Source organism: Rattus norvegicus, chromosome 4 (genome assembly GCF_036323735.1).
Source record: "Rattus norvegicus strain BN/NHsdMcwi chromosome 4, GRCr8, whole genome shotgun sequence".
NCBI classification, from domain to species: Eukaryota; Metazoa; Chordata; class Mammalia; order Rodentia; family Muridae; genus Rattus; species Rattus norvegicus.
Genome location: NC_086022.1, coordinates 36,122,143 through 36,146,071, shown reverse-complemented (window position 1 = coordinate 36,146,071; position 23,929 = coordinate 36,122,143). Strand labels below are relative to the sequence as shown.

General features: G+C 38.5%; 1 protein-coding gene across 1 annotated transcript in view; it reads right to left on the bottom strand.

The window, feature by feature from the left end:
* Positions 1–18,903: 18,903 nt before the first annotated feature.
* Sdhaf3 (succinate dehydrogenase complex assembly factor 3) overlaps positions 18,904–23,929 on the bottom strand; it is a 60,206-nt gene continuing 55,180 nt past the window's right edge. Inside the window, exon 2 of the mRNA NM_001412565.1 lies at positions 18,904–19,431. Coding sequence (NP_001399494.1) covers positions 19,228–19,431 — 204 coding nt within the window. The 3' untranslated portion in view covers positions 18,904–19,227. The remainder of the gene's footprint in view (positions 19,432–23,929) is intronic.

The window sequence follows — 23,929 nt, the reverse complement described above, 5'->3', positions numbered from 1 at the left end:
GATACTTTAAACCTTTAGAAGTATTATGTTAATATGAAATATTGAACAAATCTGAAAATGGATCAAAGATAACTAAGACCTATGTTTGTGATATGGGGTGGTTTTTTTCTAGATAGCAGTTATAATCTCTTTTGTCAAGTGAACTTCCTAATAGCACAGAACAGTGATGTGGAGTAGAGTTACCCCAAATGATAGAAGTACTTACTGTGCCTAAACTAACTGCTACGACAAAAAGTTTGCAGATACTAAAAACCAAATTGAACATATGATTTGTCCCAATTGCAGCCCAGGGAAAAGAATACCCGAGGCCCAGCCCTAGGTTCCCATGCCAGGTATTGTGTAGTTAATATCACTTTAGCTTTTCACCCATCAGACCATGTGGTACAGGTCCTATTAAGATCCACACAACATAATTCTAACATCACCCCTCTTTGGTTTCCCAAATTACTGATACCCAGTAAACTCAACATCAGTTTCTCAACTTCCTTTATTCAGGCTTCTGCATTTGGTGAGCGAAATGGTTACTAGCTAAACTATCAATCTTATTCCAGCTTCAGGAATACTTGAATATAATTTATCATTAGTTAAACTTATTGAAAGAGCAACTGTAGTTAAATGGAAAATCCAAATGTTATATGCCTAAACTTTGTATGCCTAGTTGTCAAGATCATTTATTATACATACCACAGTTTATAAACTGTGGCTCCACCAAAAAATAAGAACTTGGCCCATCTTCCAGATATTCTTTAGTAGTCAACAAAGCTTTTGTTTGGGGATCCTAAACCCTATGGCTTCTTCTGCTGGTGTGACCCACGCTCACCTCAGCATCTCATTTATTGTAGCAGAGTATGTTCCAGTGCAAGTGACAGGAGATATTAGGAGTGACATCTGGGGCTCTATGACTCTAGATATTTTTTCCTCCATATCTTAAACCAATATCATGTTGTCCTTGGTAAGCCTATTATGTCTTAGAAGTTTGTGCCAATGTTCTTGTATTCATGTTCAGCCAGCCACACCCACCAGCATGAGACTTGGAAGCTAAAGTGAGCACCAGGTGGCATATGGGTAGAGCCAGCAAATCCTCTAGTAGAAACAATAACAGAAGCATTTGGATTTTCTGGAGTAATCCTTCTGCTATCTCATCTTTAAACTCCTATGTGTGATCAGCAAGCTAGCACAATAGAAACCCCCTCCCCACCCAACTACAGCCAGCTCAGATACAATACATCACACAGTTAAAGTGTTTGTTTTTGGTGTTGTGAATTCTAGAGGCCAACCATTCTAGAAGTTGCTAACTCTGTAGAGAGGTTTCTTTTCCTGCTGTTAAGAATCTTAATTCACAGAGTTAGAACTTTCGCCCTTTTACACTAAAGCAATTGTTGCAAAAATGTTTTATGACTCTTAGTTCAGATTTAATGTCTATGTAAAGCTCTAGTGAAAACCCACCTACAAACTATAAGGTATACAATTTGTTTTTCAGGCTATTGCCTGAAAACGGAGAGTCCCAACGTGCTACTTAAAACTAGTTTACGATTCCCACGTGTGCACACACATGATGAGGCAGGAAGACCTACAGTACTGAAGAGCGCTTCTTAAGGTTGGCTCTGACTTATTGGCCAGTCCATGTCACATCAGCAGGATATAGATTCCAGTACTCTATGGAGCAATTAACAGACGTGTGTTTATGGACCAATATGTGTTCTTAAGCTTTGAAACATTGTGAAAGCTACAGAGAAAGCAGGAATCATCTGGGGAAAGACAGGGAAGTAAAAAAGCTGTATAATCAAGGGAGAAATGGGAGAATCAAGCAAGCTTGAAATGTAAAGAAACCAACTGACAGGACATACTTGCATGAATATTGGTGATTACATGGATAAAGAACAGATATACTGAGACATAAAGCATCTTAAACAGACTCCTAATCTTTCATTCTACTGTTGTTCTGCCTGTCATGAACCAGAGGAAACCAGTAAAGCAATAACTAGGATTCCTTCATTGCGCAGATGTCTCCATATGGTTTCCAAATTTAAACACTCAAATTATGTGGCTACAGATATATGACCATAGCTTAGGAAGTTCCAACTGAAAAGTGTTACAACTGACTCCTTCTAACATTGTGTCCATGAAAATTCATGGGACTGTATGCCCACCTATTAATTTACTTACATACTCACTTATACACTTTTTAGTTACAATTTACCCCTAATTTCTGTCTAAATGAATAATACATTGTGGTGGTTTGAATATGCTTGGTCCATAGGAAGCACTATTATGAGGTGTGGCCTTGTTGGAATAGGTGTAAAGAAAAAGTGTTAGAGGAAGTGTGTCACTGAGTAGATGGGCTTTGCAGTCTCCTAGTGCTCAAGTTTTGCCCAGTGCAGTGCTCGAGTTCTGCCTGCAAAAGAGAGCTTCCTCCTAGCTACTTGTAGAATAGAGTCTCCTCCTGGCTACCTTCAGATCAAGATGTAGAACTCTCAACTCCTCCAGCAGCACCATGTCTGCCTGCACACTTCCGTGCTTTTCACCCTGATGATAATTGACTGAACCTTTGAACATATAAACCAGCCCCAATTTAATGTTGTCCTTATAACAGCTGCCTTGGTAATGGTGTCTCTTCACAGCAATGAAACCATAATTAAGACATACATTCTATTTGCATAGGACAAATAACTGTTCCTTTCTTAGAATCAAGGTTAATAGAAGTCTGTTTTTTATGGCTCCAGGAATGCAACCCAGAGCCTTGTGCATGTTAAGGAAGTACTCTACCACTGAGGTACATGCCTAATCCATAACATTGCTTTTGATCACATACATACATACATACAACTATGATTTGCAAATTTACTATTTAAAATGTAGTAAGAAGCTGTACATAGGTTCTGTTACAAACACTCCCTCATTGTGGCCAACCTAGATACCTTTATTGTTGAGTGCCTAATCTATCAATATCAGAGATCACTGATGAGTCTCTGGTATGCCAAAATTCCATAGGGGAGCAGAGAGTACATGATTGAGGTGAGGCAGATCGAGTACATAATTGTTGTCTCTATTTGAATGTAGCAATCTGATCTCATTGGAATAGACATGTATTTGGGATGTGAACTGACTTTCCCTGCTTATAGTGCTTTGTCAGAAGCACAATCATTGCTTGTTGGGTCAGTGGTTGGATCCATCTCTCTGCTAAGTCAATGGCTATGTATTGCTTCATTCACCACTCTGCTTTTATTAATCAGAGACTCCATTTCAGAAAACACACACATTGAGTTCATTAGGCTTCTAATTCAAATCACCAAGAAGCCATTAACCTAACAGAAGGGGTGATTGTGCCACTAATCAAACAAGTGAAGAAGATGCTAATCAACTGACCTGGGCAATTGATTCTGATGCCAAGAGGAAAGGGTGTGTGTGGGGGTGTGGGGGTGCTGCCTTAATTTGATGTAGCAAGAACTATGCGTGGAATCTAATGAATACTTGATACCCAGGGATTTGTGCACAAATAAAGCTTCAGAATGTCTCACTGAATACAAACATTTGTTTACCTGCTGAGAGTATAGCTGACAACAGAGGAAACATGATCAATAGGAGAGGAAGGAGATTAAAAACTGTTGCCTTGTGAGCACTGTAGCAGTAGTTACAGACATAAGGATGTATAAACAGATATTTTATTCTTTGCTCATTATTTAATTGAGTACGCATCTCTCTGTATGTTTCTATCTTCCTCACATCATTCTCATTTTATGCAAGTTTTGTTGTCGGTGGCATTTGTAATTTGGCCGTTAGATGACTAAATATTGAGGTGGAACAATGACTAATTTTGATGAATAATTATTATTGCCCAGAAATACTGTGCTTACTTATAAATGTTGGTGTCTTTGTGACTGGGACTTTGGGCATTTCATTTTGAAAGAAAAATGAACATATCTTTATGCATACAGTTCAGAGTTGTACTTCTGGGTGAGGACATGAAGTTGTATGTGCTGTGTTTAGAAGCCATGTGTATAGAAACATGATCACGTAGAGAGCGAGCAAAGGAGAGGGTGTCACCAATGGCTCCATCTCCCTTCTCCACCCTGCTTTTTCATTCTGAGGTATTGCCAAATGGTTTTTGGTGGTTTTATTTTGTTTGATTTGGTTGCTGTACTGTTCACCCATGGGAGTGAGCCTGGAGCCTCATACATACTTGGCAAGTACTCTAGTCCTGGATATATCAACCCCACCATCCCAGCCCTGCCAAATGCTTTTGCTAGGCTATGCCAACAAAGAGTACTGAGGAAAAACTACTGGCTGGAGAGGGAAGAGGCTTGCATTTCCTGATATTCCTGTTCCTTATTCTCAATGCACCACCCAGGCTCACTTTCTTGTTCTAGAAGAACTAGTGGAAAATTTGAAGCTAACTTTCTATTTCTAGAACTCACAAAAGTGATATTATCACAGTCTATGGAAGAGATGGCTAGTGAGCCATGCCTTACCCTTCTCAGAAGCACATGTTTCTGCTATGTTAGGCTTGGCCACTAAAGCTTTGAAAACGTGGTCATTTTAACCTCTTCAGTTTAGCTTTTCTGCCCTTGAACTGATGGCTGCTTCCTATATAGGCTGTCCCTGTACTGTCTCAAGGAACTCTTCTTGTTCTATCAGATCATCAATAGTCAACAATTTTTCATGTTAAACTCTCTTAGTTTTTGTCCCCTGACTGGACTCTACATGATACTAAGCACAGTCTGCATCACGGAGCATTTGCAGTACCAATTAAGGGTTTGTATTTATCCCAAATAAGATAACATTGAAGGATTTTTAAAAGAGTATATACAAATACTGTATACAAGTGTAAGACTGTATACAAGTGTAAATTTGAGAAAAATTATTACCATTGCCCCTTAGAGAATAGACTAGAGATTGCAGTGGCAATCAGGAGAGTATTGCAGAAATAGGAATGAAATTGTGGATGGTCTGATGGCTGCTTTTCTTTCAGAGGACCTGGGTTTTGCTTCCAACAGAAAGTGACAGCTCCCAACTGTCTTTAACTTCAGTTCCTGGATGTCCAACTTCCTCTTCCGGCAATCCCAGGCATCAGATGCACATAATACATATGCATCAATGCAGGAAAACACTCATATGCATAAATAAAAACATTTAAAAATTTGTATAAAGGGAAATTCAAATGAGATAGTGACCTGAACTAAGTAAGTGAAACCATAGACAGAAATCATGTGAATAATAGTTATTAGAATCCACAGGACTTGAGGCAAGGACTGCATAAAGGTAGAAAGGGAAAAAAACTTGACTAATGTGGAAATGAGAAAACAGTGCTTATCTAAGATGACACTTAACTCTGATAATGGCAGAGGCTAAGTCATCCAATGCAGAAACAAAAGGCAAATGTGGAAGGAAAATCAGGGTTAGAGCCCTCGGATGAACTGATTATCAAACTGAACTTGGAGCTTGGGATAGCTTAAGGTAGCTGTTCAATGGACAGAAGGATTCATAGATGTGTAGATTATGGCAAAGACTTTGGACCTAGAGACTGAGATTTGGGGAAAGTGAAGACATATCAGTCAAAGGAACTTGAGGAATATCCAAAGGCAATTAAGAAGAGATCTGTGGGCAGAATCTTAAGAACAAAATAGGAGAGAATGGGCATAATTATTTAGAATATGGATAGATTTCTCTTTTTTGGTCCAGATTTAGGGTCTATTTCTATGATCCTGGGTCCTTAGGGGCTTAGACGTTCTAATACTCTCCTTCTTTGGAAAGGGTTGTTACCATCTATCATTTGCTTCCTAGCCTGCCATGTCCCAGTACAGCAGACTCTGGTAAAGTTTTTTCTATCTATGGATATGACTGTTTAGATGAACAGAAAGGGGTACTTCATGTAGAACTGAGGCAGAAGTACTTAAGGGAATACCAAGACATCTGTGACCCATGCGAAAACCTCTAAGTGCTATGTGTCTTTGATGCAAATGTCTCAAGAGTCACTTGCTAGATCACAAGCAGTCGGTACTAACCAACTGGTCATCTTTACCAATCCAGTTGCATTTTCTTTTGGGAAGAAATATAATAGTGTAATGAATATACAGTTGCTGCCCAACATGAAAGAGTGACCATCTCACATGGCCCCGCTGACATGGACAGTGAATATCTAGGGTTTTGTTACCTCCTGCTCATGTCCTGATGTCCTCACCCATCAGCCTTTATTCATGCACCTCATAATAGACTCTGTAAAACTTATTAATGTAGGTGGGGGGAGCATTGACGAATGCTACATTTGTGGAACAGTCAGAGAACTTGAGAGAGTCAATTCTCTCCCTCTCCTATGTGGATTCCAGCTACTACACTCAAGTTGTCTGACTTGGCAGTGGGTGCCTTTACCTGCTGAGCCAGCTCACCAACTCCATGCTTACTTCTTGTGCCCTCTGAATACAGACAACTTCCACTCCAAACTGTGGCCCAGCAGCCATAGCCCTGAAGACATTCATACTACATACTGAGAACTGTCTACCAGAAAGCAGATCTCCAAAGCCCAACTTGCTTTATAACTACACCTGTCAATGCTATTGCACCTGTCAGAGGCCAAGCTCCTGCTTGCTCAGTATCCAGAGAAGGTACACCTGGGACAACATAGCAAACCGTGTGCCAATACTCTCTCCACTAAGATCTTTTCAAGTCTGTTCTTCCTTGGCAACTGTCCTAATTTGCTTTCCATTACTGTAATAAACACCATGACCAAAAGCAACTTTAAGATGAGAGGTTTGTTTGACATATGTATTCCAGTCACAGTTGATCACAGAGAGAAGTCAAGCAGCAGTAGAGGCAGAAACTATTGAGGAAAACTGCCTACTGGCTTGCTCTCTTATATAACTCAGGGCCCCCTGCCCACAAATGGTATCACTCATGGTGAGCTGAGGTTTCCCACATCTGTTGTGAAACAAGAAAATGCCCTATAGGCTTACCTTCAGACAATCCGATCGAGGCAATACCCCAACTAAGGTTCTTTCTTCCCAGATATATTAAGGTTTATGACAGGTTGACAAAATTATCAGGAACAGAACCATTAGCATTAGGATGATATTCTGTATAGTTCTTTTGATATCTCTAGCCACTCCTCTATTCAGGATTCTACATTAAGTTTTTTTTGAATCCTTACCAATATATTATTTTTAGACATTATTTTATTAAACATGTGTCTATTGAGAACCTACAATGTGGTCAGTCAACAAATCAAACGTCAAAGCCTTAAGGAACACACTGAGTTGTCTATAAGAAAGATAAGATTGGGCAAAACGTTAAGTGACATGGAGTATATCTTTGACTCTACAAGACCCAATGCTAAACTTGGAGATCAAATTCCAAGTTTTTCTGCTTTAAAGAAGTTGGTTTTTGTTTGCTTCAACTTGTTGTGTTGTGTTATTGTTGTTGTTTTATGTGTTTATATATGTGTGCTGAGATAGAGAGACAGAGACAGACAGAGACAAAGACACACAGAGAAAGAGAGCACATGAAGTTGAAGTTGGGTGGGTAGGGAGATGGGAAGGATCTGAGGGAAAAACATGATCAAAATATATTGTATGAAAAATTAAATAAAAATAAATGAATAAGGAATTGATGTAAAATATCGATTAATCTAAATCCAAGATGAATATTTTTAGTCTGCTGTTTAAATCAAATGGCTTTTGAGTGAGTTTGTCTTACACGTTCATTGTGACATACATTTTACATGTAAAATTATACTGTTCTTACAGCTCTGTCTTGGGTTTTCCAACGTGAGTGGCAGCCTTCACTGGCTATGTGTTACTATTCAGTTTAGTATTTTTTTCAAGTTGCTTGGAAATCATTATTCAATATTCACCTTCTTTCAGCTTTTGTACTAAGATAATTTGAAACCCTCAAAGGGTATGCAATTTGAGGTATCTGACATTGAACCCTATTTTATACTTACTAAACTAATACAAGTTAATCTTATAATTTGCTCAACAATAACCCATTTTTTTACAGGCCATAATTATTCCTAGCAGATCTCACAGATTTTTAAATAAGAAATGAAGCAGGATAAGTCATTTTTTTTAATTCACTGATGCTGAGAGTCAGGATACATTATTTGAACTGACGCATTCTGAAAAATGAAGGAATGGAAAGTGCGGTGAGAGACCCCACTTCAGCTTCTTCATACAGACAACTCTGTTACAGTATATAAAGCTAATTCAGCTATAAAAGTCTTCTAGATGTTTTTCTACCAAGTGTCCTACCAAGAGAATAGAGACTGGAAGGAAAGTTCGAAGAAGCAACCACCCAACATTCACTAAAAAAAAGCAACTTTTTTCCTTGTATTGAAATTAGATTTTTTTTTCTAAAATAATTTCCTGATATCCCCTCCCTCTACTACTCCAAGCTCCTCTGCACCTACCTGTCCACCTCAATCCACCCACATTCTGTCTCTCATTAGAAAGCAAACAAACTTCTAAGGTGTCTTAGTCAGGGTTTATATTCCTGAACAAAACATCATGACCAAGAAGCAAGCTGGGGAGAAAGGGTTTATTCAGCTTACACTTCCACATTGCTGTTCATCACCAAAGGAAGTCAGGACTGGAACTCAAGCAGGTCAGGAAGCAGGAGCTGATGCAGAGGCCATGGAGGGATGTTACTGGCTTGCTTCCCCTGGCTTGCTCAGCTTGCTCTCTTATAGAACCCAGGACTACCAGTCCAGGGATGGCACCATCCACAATGGGCCTTCCTTCCTTGATCACTAGTTGAGAAAATGCCTTACAGCTGGACCTCCTGGAAGCATTTCCACAACTGAGGCTCCTTTCTCTGTGATAATGCCAGTTTGTGTCAAGTTGACACACAAAACCAGCCAGTACATTAGGGATAATAATAAATTTAATATACATAATATGATAAAGTAAAACCAAAACTAACACATCAGGATTGGACAAAACAAACAAATAGAAAGAAAATAGCCCAAGAGAAGGCAAAAGAAAGAGACCCACAGATTCACATAGTAAGAAATTGCATAAAAACACTAAACTGGAAGACATAGTGTATATGCAAAGGGACTGGTGCAGACCTGTGCACACTGTCATAGTCTCGGTGAGTTCAGATGTGTTTGGTTATATTGACTTAGAGGGCCTTATTTTCTTGGTGTCCTGTATCCTCTGACGCTCTTATATTATTCCTGCCTCTTCTGCAAGGTTCCCTGAGGCCTGTGGGGAAGGATTTGATAGAAACATCCCTTTAAGGCTGAGTTTTCTTAAGTTTCTTATTTCTGTATTCATGGCTGTCTATGGGTCTCTCTATTTGCTGGTTCAGAAGGAAGCTTCTCTGATGATGGCTGAGTAAGGCACTGATCTATGAGTATAGCAGAATGTCATTAAAAATCATTTTACTGCTGTGTTTGTTTGTTGTGGGGTTGTTTGTTTATTTAGAACAGAGTTAATTTACTTTTACCCAGGATCTCTGAGCTATCTAGTCTCAGGTTTCTAGTCATTGAAACGGTGTTAGGTATGGGTTTTATTTCCAAGAGTGGACCTTAAGTCAAATTAGATATGGATTGGTTACTCCCACAAGATTATGCCACCATTGCCCTAGCATATCTCATGGGCAGGACCCCAGATAGATCAAAGACTTGGTGACAGTGTGGGTGTTTACATTTCTCTTTTGGTAGCATACAGAGTACCTTCCTGTACCAAAGAGACTAGCATATAGGGATGAAATCTCTATGTAGGAACCAGGTTGACTTCTCCATGTTCAGTGAGTGGTGTAGCTGTTGTCTTCAACAATGGGGCCTTGCCTTCAGTTTGTGGAGATCAACCTATATTCTAGGTAACAGAATGGGTAGTTTGGGGATTCCTATGGGACTCCTTTGGCCAACAACTCAAGACAACTGATATAAAAGCCTTCATCCTATATGAGTAGCACGGATTACAGATAGATATCAACAGTAACAAAAATCTTAACAGATTCATGAAAACCAAACAGCTCACTACTGAACAAGAAAAAAAATGGGTCAAGGAATAAATTAAAAATAAATAAAAATTTATTTTAGAATTGGATGAAACTGAAAACACAGCATAAGCAAACTTATGAGGTATAATGAAGATGGTACTAAGAGGCCAGATCATGCTTAAAATTATTGCCATTTTATAAAACCTGTGAGGGTCTGAAGTTCGCTAAACCTCCTTTGATAGTGCTCTTTAAGTTAGGGCAAATTTAAGGGAATTTTAAAGGAAAATGTGTATTCAAGGTACGTTCATATAAATTATTATGCAGGCTAATAATCATAAAACGAGCTATCCAAATGATTCCTACTAAACACTTTTGCTCATCTAAAATATCTAAACTGATAGAAAGTTGAACACTAACACCTTATGGTAAGTAATACAGTCCTTACTTCCCATTGTCTGTACTACTCCCAGAACATGTGCTTTTTCTTTCTTGAAGTCTCCTCTTCTCAGTAAAATTTTTGTTTATTGGGGGAAAAAAAGAAGCCAGATCATAGCACTAAGTGACTACATCAAAAAAAAGGAGAAATCTCATAATAATAACTTAATAGCACACCTGAGAGCTCTGGATGAAGAAGAAGAAATCAGACCCAAAAAGGAATAGATGGAAAGAAAAAAAATAATCAAACTCAAGGCTAATGTAAATAAAATAAAAACAAATAAGAAAAACAACATGAAGAATCAATGAAACAAAAAGTTGGTTCTTTAGGAAAATCAGAAAGATTAATAAACCTTTACAGAAGTTACAAAAATAAGGACCTAAAATGAAGACATAACAAATACTGAGGAAATCATAGAATCAGGATGTGCTTAAAAAACCTTTATTCCACCAAATTGGAAAAGCTAAAAGAAATGTATAATTCTCTCAGTAGGTAACACTTACCAAAATTAAAACAAGAACAGGTAAGCAATTGAAATAAATCTGTAAGTCCTAGTTAAATAGAAGTTATTAATAGTCTCTCCTTGAAATAAAAAAGGCCAGGACCAGATGGTTTCATCTCAGAATTGTACCAGACTTCCAAAGAAGAGTTAACACCAATATTCATCAAATTATTCCACAAAAAAGAAATAGAAGGAATATTGGCCAATTCATTTTTTGAGGTCATAATTGCCCTGATACCCAAACCATATAAAAAGAAAGAAAAATAATTACATACAGACCAATTCCCCTTATGAATAGATGCAAAATTTCCCTGTAAATAATTTGCAAAACAAATCCAAGAATACATCAAAAAGATCTTCCCTGATGACCAATTTGACTTCATCCCAGGGATGCAGGGATAGCTAAATACGTGTAAATCAATAGATGTAATCCACCATATAAACTGACTGGAAGACAAAACTGTATGATCATCTCATTAGATGCAGAAAAGTTCTTTGATAAAATTCCAACATCCTTTCTTGATAAAAGTTCTGGAGAGTTTAGGGATACAAGGGAAATACCTAAACATAATAAAGGCAATTTATCTCAAGCCTATAACCAACATCATCAAATTGAGTGGAGAGAAATTTCACTAAAATCAGGAAGCAATTTTACTAAAATCAGGAACAAGACAAATCCACTCTCTCTATACATATTCAATAGCGTACTTGAAGTCTAGGCAATAAGACAACTGAGAGAGATAAATGGGATACAAATAGGAAGGGACAAAATAAAATATATTTATTTGCAGACGATACAATAGGATATATAAGTGACCGTAAAATTTTCACTAGGAAATCCCTACTGCCAATAAACACTTTCAGCAAAATGGCAGGATCCAGAATTAACACACAAATATATACAAATGTATATAAAATGGCAAATGGACGTAGAAAAAACCATTAGGGAAATGACACCTTTCAAAATAACCTAGAAAATTTTAAAATTATTTTGAAGTAACTCTAACCAAGGAGGTGAAAGACTTGTATGACAAACACTTCAAGAAAGGAACTGAAGATATCAGGAAACAGATCTTCCATGCTTGTGGATCAGTAGGATATAGTGATAATAGCCAGACTACTAAAGGCAATGTATAGATTCAATCCAATCCCCATCAAAATTGCAACACAATTCCTCATAGAACTTAATAGGACAATTTTCAGCTTCATATGGGAACACACACACACACACTACCAAAAGCAATCCTGAATAATAAAAGAACAGTTGGAGGTATCACCATCCTCAGTTTCAAGTTGTAATACAAAGTATGTAAAAAACAAAAGAAAGGAAAAGGCATAGTATTGGCAAAGAAATAGACATATTGATCAAAGGAATAGAAATGAAGACCCAGAAGTAAGTTTCCACACCTGTAAACAACAAATAGCACACACACACACACACACACACACACACACACACACACACACACACACACTGTTGTAATAGTGACTTAACAGTTATGGGGAAAAAAATCTTCATGTGAGTGGCCCTCTATTGTGGTAATGGGAGATCCCAGCATGCTAGACTTCTGCAGAATAAACACTCTTTGCATTTACATATATTCGAATCTGGGTTATCATTCTTCAAATCATGGTCCCTTCCAATACTGTTCTGCTAAAGGGATGTAGCTATAAAATTCTGAATATAGACATTTTGCTATATTCATAAGTCAGTGCCTTCCTCATCCGTCATCAGAGGAGCTTCCTCTTGCAGCAGATGGGGACAAATACAGAGACCCACAGCCAAACAATGTACAGAGAGTGAGAGACCTTGGAACTCTCAGCTCTAGATGGGATGTCTCCATTAGCTTCCTCCCCTCAGAGCTCAGGGAACCATGCTGAAGAGGATGCAGAAATGTATAAAAGCTGGAGGAGATGGACAGCCTTGCCTTTCCCTGAACATTAAAGAGATGCTGCCAATGATTCATGTTTGCTGCAGACATCTGTAGAAATCCTCTAATTTGATTGAAGTGCCCTTCACACCTAATTTAAAAGGATTTTCATCATGAATAAAAGCAGAATGTTTAACAAATGCTTCTGTACCTTTCATCTGATCATGACTAACTCCTTTAGTTTGGTTATGAGGAATATGATCACAATTGTTTTTCTCATTTAGGAATGGATTCCCGGCATAAACCTGACCAGGTCATGAACTTATTTGCTAGATTTGTCTCAATAATTCTTCTCCATACACGTTCATAGGTGAAATTGGCCACTAGTTTTTCCCTTCTCATACTTCACGTGGTGCATGATAAAGCTAACAGGGGGAGTCCTCCTCTCTTTCTGCTCAGTGAAAAAGCTTCAGTTTAGAATTGTTTCTTTCTTGATACTTGGCAGTGCTTAGCCAAAGATTATTTAGGCTTGACCTTTTCTTTCTGGAATCATTATAAACTTTTGACGATATGTCTTTCATTGCTGTAGCAACATCTTTTTAGTGTATTTTGGTAACCTTAAGTTTTGAAAAGTTTGTCAATTTCTTCTGGATGTTATAAATGTGTTTTTAAGTTGTTTTTAATATCCTATCTATTGAATGTTACAACAGAAATAGCTGCATCCTCCTTTGTTCCTGTATGAGTTACTTTTTCTTTCTGTTAATCAACATTCCTCCAGATCTACCAATGATACAATCAATGATTGATTGTTTTTTTAAAAAATAATTTTTTAAAATTTATCCTTCTTGGCTTAATCATTATTTCCTTCTGTGGTTTATTTTTCAAAATTACTAATGTAGGTATATCCTTTTAGGTTTTTGAGGCAGGATCTCTCATGTAGCCAAGGCTGACTTTAAACTTACCACATAGTGGAAGATGACCTTGAACTGATGTTCTTCTTGTTTCCATCTCCTCCCAGGTGCTGGAATTTTGGGTGTCTGCTACCCTGCCTGGCTAAGATATATACTTCTCATATAAAACCTCTCTTTGTAGACACATTGGAGTGGATCAATTTACTCCAAGTGTTGTATTTTTTGTGTTAGCCCATATATCTTATTGGTCATTTTCATGGCTGATGAGTTTGTTACATTCCTGGTTTCTTCATTGACATGTGAATTACTGGGAATTGTGTTAGCCTTCTAAAGTATGAGGCCGCTTGATCACTTTCTTGCCATGTAAATAAAACTTTGAATTATCTTCCTAGTAAAGTTATAGCAATGATTTTGCCACTTTTATCATACACATAAAATTTCATCTGGCTTGTATGAAATTCAATATATCATGCTTCAGATGCAATTTTTCCTAACAGCATAAGTCATTTTCTTCTTCAACTACTTAAAATTGCCTTTAACTGGATCACTTTATCCTTTTTCTTTAATGAAAACAATTAATGACATTTTGCGTTATATCCATCATTATATCCCTTTGTTGTTGTTGTTGTTGACACCACAGTATCAATGCCATTACCTTTAGAAATCTACTTCAGCTCAGAGTCATGGTCGGAGGTGGAGGGACTGGATCTGGTAATGGTTGGTCTTCTTACTGACAGAATCCAAAGGCTATAGAAGTACCACATGGAGATTAAGGATGCCTTTTGTTTTGTCTCTTTGTCTTCTCTTATAAAGTCACCAGTACTCAGTCACGGGAGGGGGAGGGGGCTCTACCTTGCTGATTCTGTATAGTCCTGAAGCTCTCCCAAAGGCAGATTCTGTCTACCCTTCTAGTGCCTCACAGTGAAGATTACCCCAGACATGAGTTTCCAAGAAAATGGCCATTGTCAAACCAAAGCATCTATTTACTTTTATTTTTCAATTAAAATCTTGTTCCTTTATTTTTCTGTTTTCCTTATTTCATAATGTTTTTACCATTTCATTTATTTTTCTCCTACCTTCAAATCTGTATACTAAGTTCTGTATGGCTATTTAAAATTGCAATGCTATAAATCACTCATACTTAAAATTAACCAATACCAATACTCTTCTTTCAAAGTATCCAAATTTACACCAGCTGTGATTGTTACCCAATGTATTACTCTCCATGTTTATTTTAATTCTCTCATCTTTAACTACATGAAACATCAATATTCCTTCATACAGTAAATATATGCCTTAGACTCACCCATATTGAGATAGACTGAGAGAAGGTGAGGTGTTTTATTTTACTAAGAATTTTCAGGTGACACACTTACCTAATGTCTATATATGGTCTATCATCACTCTTGAAATATATTTGATTGATACAAAATTTTAAGTTGAAGCCATTTTTCTTCCCACAAATTAACAACAGCCATTCAGGTGGTTTCTGATGTCCATTACTGCTCTTGAGAAGTCAGGGAAATGTTTGACTGCAAACTTTACTGCACAGTGGTCACTATATCTGCCCACTGGATCTTCAATCACAATTTGTACTACCAAGAGTCTGGGCAGACATATTTATAAAGTCTACTATATATGAAATCCATTTACTATTGGTAGTATCAAGGGTCATGAATAGTCTTAAGATTCATAACCACCTAGTCCAAAGCTCAGAAGAGCAGATGAGGGTGGACTTTCTCATTTACACATACCTGGCTTACACTGTATTTAAGGGTCCTCTAGAGGCAGTTCACTGTGAGATTCATATCCTAAGGGTGACCTGATATGTGTTGAGCCAAGAGGCAGGCTGCTCTAAATGGTTTCCTTTTGTTTCAGGATTTACATGACTAATGGTTTCCAAGTACCTTCTGAGAACTATAAAGGAGGAGGAAAGAGGGCTATGATTGGGCCACCAGGACTGTTCAAGGACTTGGCTTGCACTCCCTGATACTCTTTTGAAGGTTATCTGGACTTTGGCCTGCATTTAAGTCCGTGCTCCATGCTGTCATTAGAAACCATGTAGAAATCTGTGATCTGTGCTTCTGTCAGCTGTAAAGGGCAAAGAAGCAACCTTTGCTGTGGTATCAATGACTGTAGACTCACAGTGGAGACACAAGCTTCTGTCACAACTCTTCCCTGTAAACCCCTGAAACAGTAAAAGCCTAGACAGGAAACTATCAAAGAGAACTCTTGTAAATGTGATAAGGACAATGAAGTATAACTCTCCACACTGATGGCTTCTGGCAGCAGAGCAGGTTGGGAAGAACTGTTTTCCTTAAGGGGCTGGCCACTGGGAGTTTGACCATGGTCCAATGAATATATGAGCAAAATAAATTAGACTTCTTCCTTTTTTTCTGGGGCATCTCAAGGGTGGGGGTGGACCAAGGAAGACTAGGAGGTGTGATTGGGGTACATGATATGAAATTCACAAATAATATGTTGGGGGGAAAGTATTTTGGGGTTATTTCCTATAGGTATGAATTAGTGAGGCTTTCACATGCTAGATGTTGTTTCATGAACTCTGATACTTTCATGCACAACAGCCTCGGCATCTTTTGTCCTGAATTTTTAACAATTCTTATTTAAGGCCCTCCTAATCTATAAAGCCCATTGAAGGTTTTGTTGTGGTTGTTTTTGTTTTAAATTCCATCTCTATTTCTCTAAGTTCTATTTTGGTCTTTCAAACATGTGATGTTTTATTTCCTACAGCCATTTTAACTACCTTTTACTTGCAAATGTTTCATTCTGTATTGTACTTTTGCTAATCCCAACACCAGAGACTCCAGGAGGTGTGTCTCTATTGTCTTATTTATGAGGCTAATTTACCTTATGGGTTTATTTAAACTTGGACAATTATTTGTGGCTCTGGTATCTTCCCAAATGGTTTACATTTCTCAGGTACTTACTGGACATCACTTTATAGAAACTTTATAGAATAAAAGTATTGTTTTAGCCACAAATTGAATTTGTAATGACCAGCAACTCTGCCCAAGTATTCAGAAGGCTTTCTTCTCCCTTACTCTGCTAGTGTACAGTCATAATGGTACTGGCTTCAAGGAAAAACAATCTTCTTGAGATTTTCCACATCAGACGGGCTCTGAGCTGTGTGTTTGGCACACACTGTATTCAGGGACAGTCAAATCAAACCTGAAACACCCTCAGGCAGAGGGCTTCCGCATTTCTACTTGTAGAAGTTGGCTTTCAAGTTCCTTTGTCCCTTAGGATACCAATAACTTGAGTGTTCCTTTCTATCCCACCTAAAAGTTTGAGCTCCAGTAAGAAAGGTGATCAGTTGTATAAAGTCCACCATGTTACTGAAAAGAAAATCTATTGCTTTATGAAAAGTCTGTTTCAAAGCATCTCTTCTTGGTTACTAACAACACCAGTGATTTTTCCATGTCTCAAAATACCTTTGTAAACCAACATTGTTGGCCGAACAGGGTGATTAATCTCCCTCACAGGCTTAGGTCCCCTGGTGAAGGAGCCCATGTGGCAACCAGGAGAGCAAGTTTCTAATGATACTGGTGGAAGTGTGCCAGGCTCTCAAGTTTGGACCATACGTTTGTTCTTTTGAGCAGATCAAGTTCTAAGGCCAGCTAGATGGATGAGGAAGGAGCTACACACTTATAGACAGAAATGGCTGTCAAGAGCGGCAGAGAGCTAGGGCTACTGTGCACTCTACCACGTGGCGTTATCAGAACTCCTGAGGAGGAGACCTCTAGGGAAATGTAACATCTAAGCTGAACTGCAGACTAACTCATGAATCGGGTATATGTTAATATCATTTGGTTATTGAGAAGGGAGGAAAACTAAGTTTAATTTTTAATATTAGAAAGATCACATATAAAAAGCATATAAATTTTAGAAATAAGGGTTAGTTCAGTGTAGGAGGTATGAAGATCCTTGTGCTCACAGATAATAGGCAAACATGGAATGTTAAACACACAGGGGTGGTCCTTTAAACGGCTGCACTGGCTGTTACCTGCCCAGCAGGTTAATAGCCTGTTGACCTGAAAGGAAAATTATACAGATTTAAGGTTTAAAAATATGAAGTTAAAAGAGTATGTTTCAACTCAGGACTAAACACTGTGAAAAGCAAGTCCAGGCAGCCCCGCCCTGCCGCTAGAACTAACAGACCATAAAAGGAAAGGAATACAGAACAGACCAGGAGTACCGGATCTGACCCACAGGCCACCTGGCAGGAAGAGATAAGCCCCCAGCCCCCGACATCCAGGATGCCCCAAACCTGCCAATGTGTGTAGCTATACCTTATTACCTCATCAGGTGAAATAGCCAATCATATGTGAACATGTCTATGTGCCTCGTTTGAATCCACCAATCCCCATAACTATGCATCTGCTTCTGTACGCCCGCTTCTGCTTCCCCAATCCCTATAAAAGCCCCATGCTGGAGCTGCTGGGCGCGCAAGTCCTCCGAAGAGACTGTGTGCCCGCAGGTACCTGTGTTTTCCAATAAACCCTCTTGCTGATTGCATCCGAGTGGACTCGGCTCGGTCATTGGGCGCTTGGGACTCCTCCTGAGGGAAAGGTCCTCTCCGGGGGTCTTTCAGACCTAGACCACACAGGATTCTCCCCAGACCCTTAACTCCAAGACCCTTATCATGAGCTTGTTTTTCTCAATCTAAAGAACCTATCTTTATACAAGTGTCACAGGTAGTTGATCTAAAGAACCCATCTTCCCTCTACTAATCCACTCCTTTTAAGACTAGGTCTCCTACTGAGTCTGACACTTGCTGCTTCAGCTACACTGGCTGGTGGGCTGCAGGGATGTTCCTGTCCCCGCTTTCTCATCACTAGGATTAAAGACCTGCATCTCCATACCTGCTTTTCACATGGGTACTAGAATCTGAACTCAGGACTCGTGCTCTTGCAGCAAACACTTTACGAGTTGAGCTTTCTGCCTGGCCCAAATTGTGTCACTTCAGTATCCAATAGGTCGCCCAACATAATGCAGGTTTTGATAAATTAATTTAAAATGTATGGGTCAACTTAGTATTTTTCATCTCCCCAACCTTTAGACAATAGCTGATATTCTTAATGATTGAATCTTAAAGCTTTTCTTAATGCTTTCACTGTGACTCAAAGAGGAAATTCTGAGTGATAGCTAGGTATGGACAACTAAAGGAAAATAGTGGGACTTTCAGAATCACAATGTCTAATAATAAACTTATTGGAATTCCACATCTTCTGTTATTATATGTTTATTTAACTGATGAAGCGAGAGACAAATCAGGGGGCTAAGGTTTGATGGGAATAGAATTTAAAACAAATTCATATACAAAAAATTTTCAGCATAATTCCAAAGTGTACTTTCTTCAGTCCAGAAGTTAAATTCCATAAAACTACATTCCATACAGTAAGTAAATGTCGTTGCACTGATGGCATAGTGCGCCATTTGTGATCTTGATCATGCATTGTTCATACTGTGCAAAAATAAGACAATTCCATGAAGCAGAAAGAGTATACTTTTAGAGTCGATGAATAGAGGAGGTGCGTTAAGATTACTGTATCACAAGTGTGGTTTTGTAGACTCGGTGATACTGAACTGCCGATTCGGCTTAGTAGCTTCCTGCATTAGCTCCTGCAACTGTCCGATTTGCTCATCACGAAAGTCATTGAGTTTTTCTTCTGGGAGAGAAGTGCCAAAGCATGCTTTTCCGCTTGAACTTTGTCTGCTGTCCTTAGCTTGTTGCCACAACACTGCTGCATATGTCTAGTGAAGACACACAGAGAAAGAATGGTTAGATATGCACACTTCCTGAGCCAGAGTATGGCAATTTCTCATTCCCAAGTCACCAGCTGGGCTCCATCACTAAATTTTCTGCAGTTGATTAAACAGATACAAACAGTCACAGTTTTAGTCTTCAGACATGATTTCAAGTAGATCTTATTTTAGGATTCTAAACCATTTTTTGCAGACATTAGGAAAGTCCTTAATCTGCAAACGATTGGTAGAGGTCTGCCTTAGAAGTCAGATGGTGTACAAAACCACAGACACCTAAGTATATACATGCTTAGAAAGCTTAGAAATGGACCTCAGAATCCAGGAAGAGGGCTATTCCTCTCTCTGCTTTACCTAAACATTTTAATCACTACACAAAGTCTTTAAACCTCTTAATATTTAACATTCATCACTGTGAAGATCTCTATGTTTAATAGTGTAATTTAGCTTTTAGTGGTTGGCCTAGTATTCTATTAGTCTCTGCAGTCCTCCAAAGGGAAACAGATGCACCAGCAATTTTCAGTTCACAAAGTTAATGATTTGGTATTCATACTGAGTGAATAGCTAAAATGGGGGCTACTCAACCTGGTCTGGACATTTGAGTTGTTCATAACTACTAGACTTGCCAACTGTTGGGGTATGGGATTAGCCATGCACTGACCACTTAGACCCCAGTCTCAGATATGTTGAAAATGTATTGAATGCTTGATTCAGAGTGATCAATCAGGACCACAGAAAAGCACTTGGGAGCCTAAGTGTGGTACCAATCTTATAGGAATTTTATAGGAAAAAACAGGTGCCAAAGTATAAAAGGCAGGCAGGGAAGTGGTACATGTTTGGCTAACTAGACCTTTAAGCTGATTGGTCTTAGTAAAGTAAGAGGGGCGGTACATGAGCAACATGGAGGTTGCATACAAAATAGCTGCAGTTATGTCAGACCATATCATCAACATCACTGAAGGAACTTTGGTTTTAATTCCATACATCTCCCTACATTAGAAATATTTTCTCAATACTTTGCCAAAATTCACCTCATAAAATAGCACATATCATAAGCTTCATCAACTCTGCTTCTAAGTTTAGGCCACTAAACAGGGTTTCTCAATTTGGGCACAAGTGGGGTTTTGGATAATTTGGTTAATTCTTTTGCTATGGGTAAAACCTTTTTTAATGTTGTTGGATTTTAGAACATCTCTGACCTCTAACTACTAAATGCTAGTAGCACCCATTCCCCAGTCAAAGATGTCTTTAAATATTGCCTGTGTCTTCTGGCAGACAGAAAAATTTCATGGTTGAAAACTATTCCCAAGGAAGCTTCTGAACGCGTAAATAAATAGCACACACACACATTTCCACAGAGATATCATTGTTTAAAGGAACAGTCTATTTATACTTCAAGAAAAGAAAATTTATCCAAACTATGGATGATAAAGAAGTAACAGCAATAAGGTAAGCAAAGAAGTATAGCTATTACAAATACGGCCTGTGTACCAACATGGACTCATCTCTTTATGAAAGGAGGGGTACTCTAAAAAAGCATGCCTAAGGAACAATTAAGAAATGGCAAAGTCAAATTAAACTCACATGAATATAAAGGGGTTTTAAAGAAGGCAAAAGAGCCTAAGCAAAATTTGGAATACATCGATTTTCAAACTCTTTATGAAACTATAGTAAACAAAATAGTATGGTATTGGCTCTGTGGAAAACTGGGAGCCAAAGGCTGCAAGTTATAGTCCTTGGTTCAGTACTGCTGAGTGGAATCCTAGAATGACTGAGTACACTTTAGGGAGAGGCATTTTTCTCTAGGTCCAATACTTTTCTTTCTGGTTGAGAATAAAAGGAGTACAAATTACCTATCAAAACTATTAAGAAAGTGCTGGTATATTAGCCTTCCAGCAACCCCTGAGAGTAGTAGTACAATCTATACTTGCTTTTTGCCTTTTAAGGAAATGTGAGTACAGAACTCAAAAAAAAAAAAAAAATCAGAGCTGACCAACAGCCAAAACCAACACAAACGAAAACTGTGGAGCGGGCTGTGGAGGCGCACACCTTTATCCCAGCACTTGGAAGGCAGAGACAGGCAGGTCTCTGTAAACTGGGCTGGCCTGAAACTCACAGAGTAAGTTCCAGGGCAACCAAGGCTACACAGAGAAACCCACAGACAAGTGATTTAAAGTAACACACCTCCTTGAGAAGCAAAATCAATAGAAACACCTCTCCCCATAAGAACCTGAAAGCTACCAGAATAGTCGAACACTAGGATTTAGAGCCCCTCAGCCAAGTCATTTAGACAGACTAGTTCAGAAGTACTCAGCGGGTCACTGGGACTATGAAAATAAATTTAAGTTTTGGTTCTTTCTGACCAGATTTTCAAGTCACTGACAGAATATCCTTTCTGTTTACAGTGTGTGCTAGCACCAGAAAATAACATATGATATTTCTTCGCTCCTAAATCACATTGATTACAGAAAACAAGGCCGAGAAACAATACCGCTATCATTTTTTTCACATAGCCTCAGTGAAATTGGGGCCCAGGCCCCTCTGTCCTGGTCAGTAACCCTAGTTCCAGACTCATAGCTGAGAAACACAGTGTGCAAGTGTGCAAAGGTCTTTGTTAGGACAAGGTAAGGGAATGTTCAAGAAAAAAATGGTTCACAAATGCTCTTTCCATTGTCTAATAGGAATTCTCTATCCTTGGTACTGGACATGTACAGATGAAAACAGCCACAGCATCAGGAATGGTGAGTCAGCACATCGAGGAAGCACACTCTTGTGGAGAGCTCAATGACAACACTGCTCTGACAGTAATCAATGTAATACGTGCAAAAGATGCCATGCAACACATATAGTCATAAGACTCTTTTTTTTTTCATCTTTATTAAATTGGGTATTTCTTATTTACATTTCAAATGTTAGGAAACCCTTTCCCGGTTTCCATGCCAACATCCCCCTAACCCCTCCCGCTCCCAATCTATATGGGTGTTCCTCTCCCCACCCTCCCCCCTTTACCGCCCTCCCCGCAACAATCCCATTCACTGAGGTAGTTTTAAAACACATTTTCCTGGTTATCTGAAAGAGCCATGGTGCTAAATGTATTATTTGTATACTTGTTTTTATATAGCTACTTTTGCTTTTAGAAAAAAATATTGTTACTCATGTTGCATCATGGCACTTATTCTTGTAAATCCTATAAAATATCATCTTTAATTTTGTTGATTCTCTATATATGATTATGATGTAGTCATGCCTTAACTTATTCTATTGTTTTAGGTGTATGGTTTCTTCGCTGCATATATGTGCCTAGTGCATGTGGAGACCAGAGGAAGGCAACAGATCTCCCAAAACTATGGTTACCAACAGTTGTTAACAGCAGAGCCATCTCCCCAGCCCTACAACCTTTGCTCTAATGGTACAATTTCATCAATGAATTTTGTAATACTTTACTATGTTATTATTAGGTCTCTTTACTGTGTGAGTGTATGTGCAAACCAAACCAAACACCAATTATCAAATTATTAATTATCAGCACTAATTATCAAATTATTAGGACATCTTTAATCAGAATTCCCAAACATGTCTATATATGTCTATATATAATGATGACATCTGGACCACCTACCTCATGTGACTGTGGTGAGAATGAAAATGGTAAATAGTTAATACTTTTAACAGACATTTATATCCAGGCTATAAAATTCTGTCTTTGCAGGTAACTCCACTCCCAGCTTCAAGGCTCCTCTTACGGCTGGTGGCTGCTTATCTCTGGGTAAAACATAAACATCTTCCCCTCTTTAAAAGATTTATTTATTTGTTTTATGTATGTGGCTGTTTTGTCTAATGCATATTTGCACATTCAAAGAGGGCATCAAATTCCATTATAGATGGTTGTAAGCTACTGTGTAAGTGCTGGGAATTGAACTCAAGACCTCTGTAAAAGCATCCATCTGTCCAACTCCCATAAGTGTCTTCCTTATGTTAATCCTGTTACTCTTCCTCATACTTTATCCACCCTGCTCAGCACTTATCCAGACATAAAACATTCTGTGTCTCCCCCTGACAGATTATATGAAAAACAGTAATTGCAATAGAGACAGGGCTCGGGGTGACCTTCTAATCATAATGAAGCACATATCAAGTCTAGATTTTAACAAGAATCAACAAACTAAAGATGTAGGTCCAGGTGCATTTACAGTGGAATTGTATCTGAGATTTATAGTTAATACTTCTTTTTTCAAAAAATTTTTATTAGATATATTTCTTTACTTACACTTCAAATGGTATTCCCTTTCCCAGTTTCCTGACCATAAGCCTGCATCCCCATCCCCTCCCCCATACTGGTGTTTCCCCCATCCACCTCCCTTACTGCCCCCTCACCCCAACATTCCCCTGCACTGGGGCACCAACCTTGGCAGGACCAAGGTACATCAGTACATCATCTGCTTCTGTGCTTTCTGGTTGGTTGGTTTGTTGTTTTTTATTACATATATTT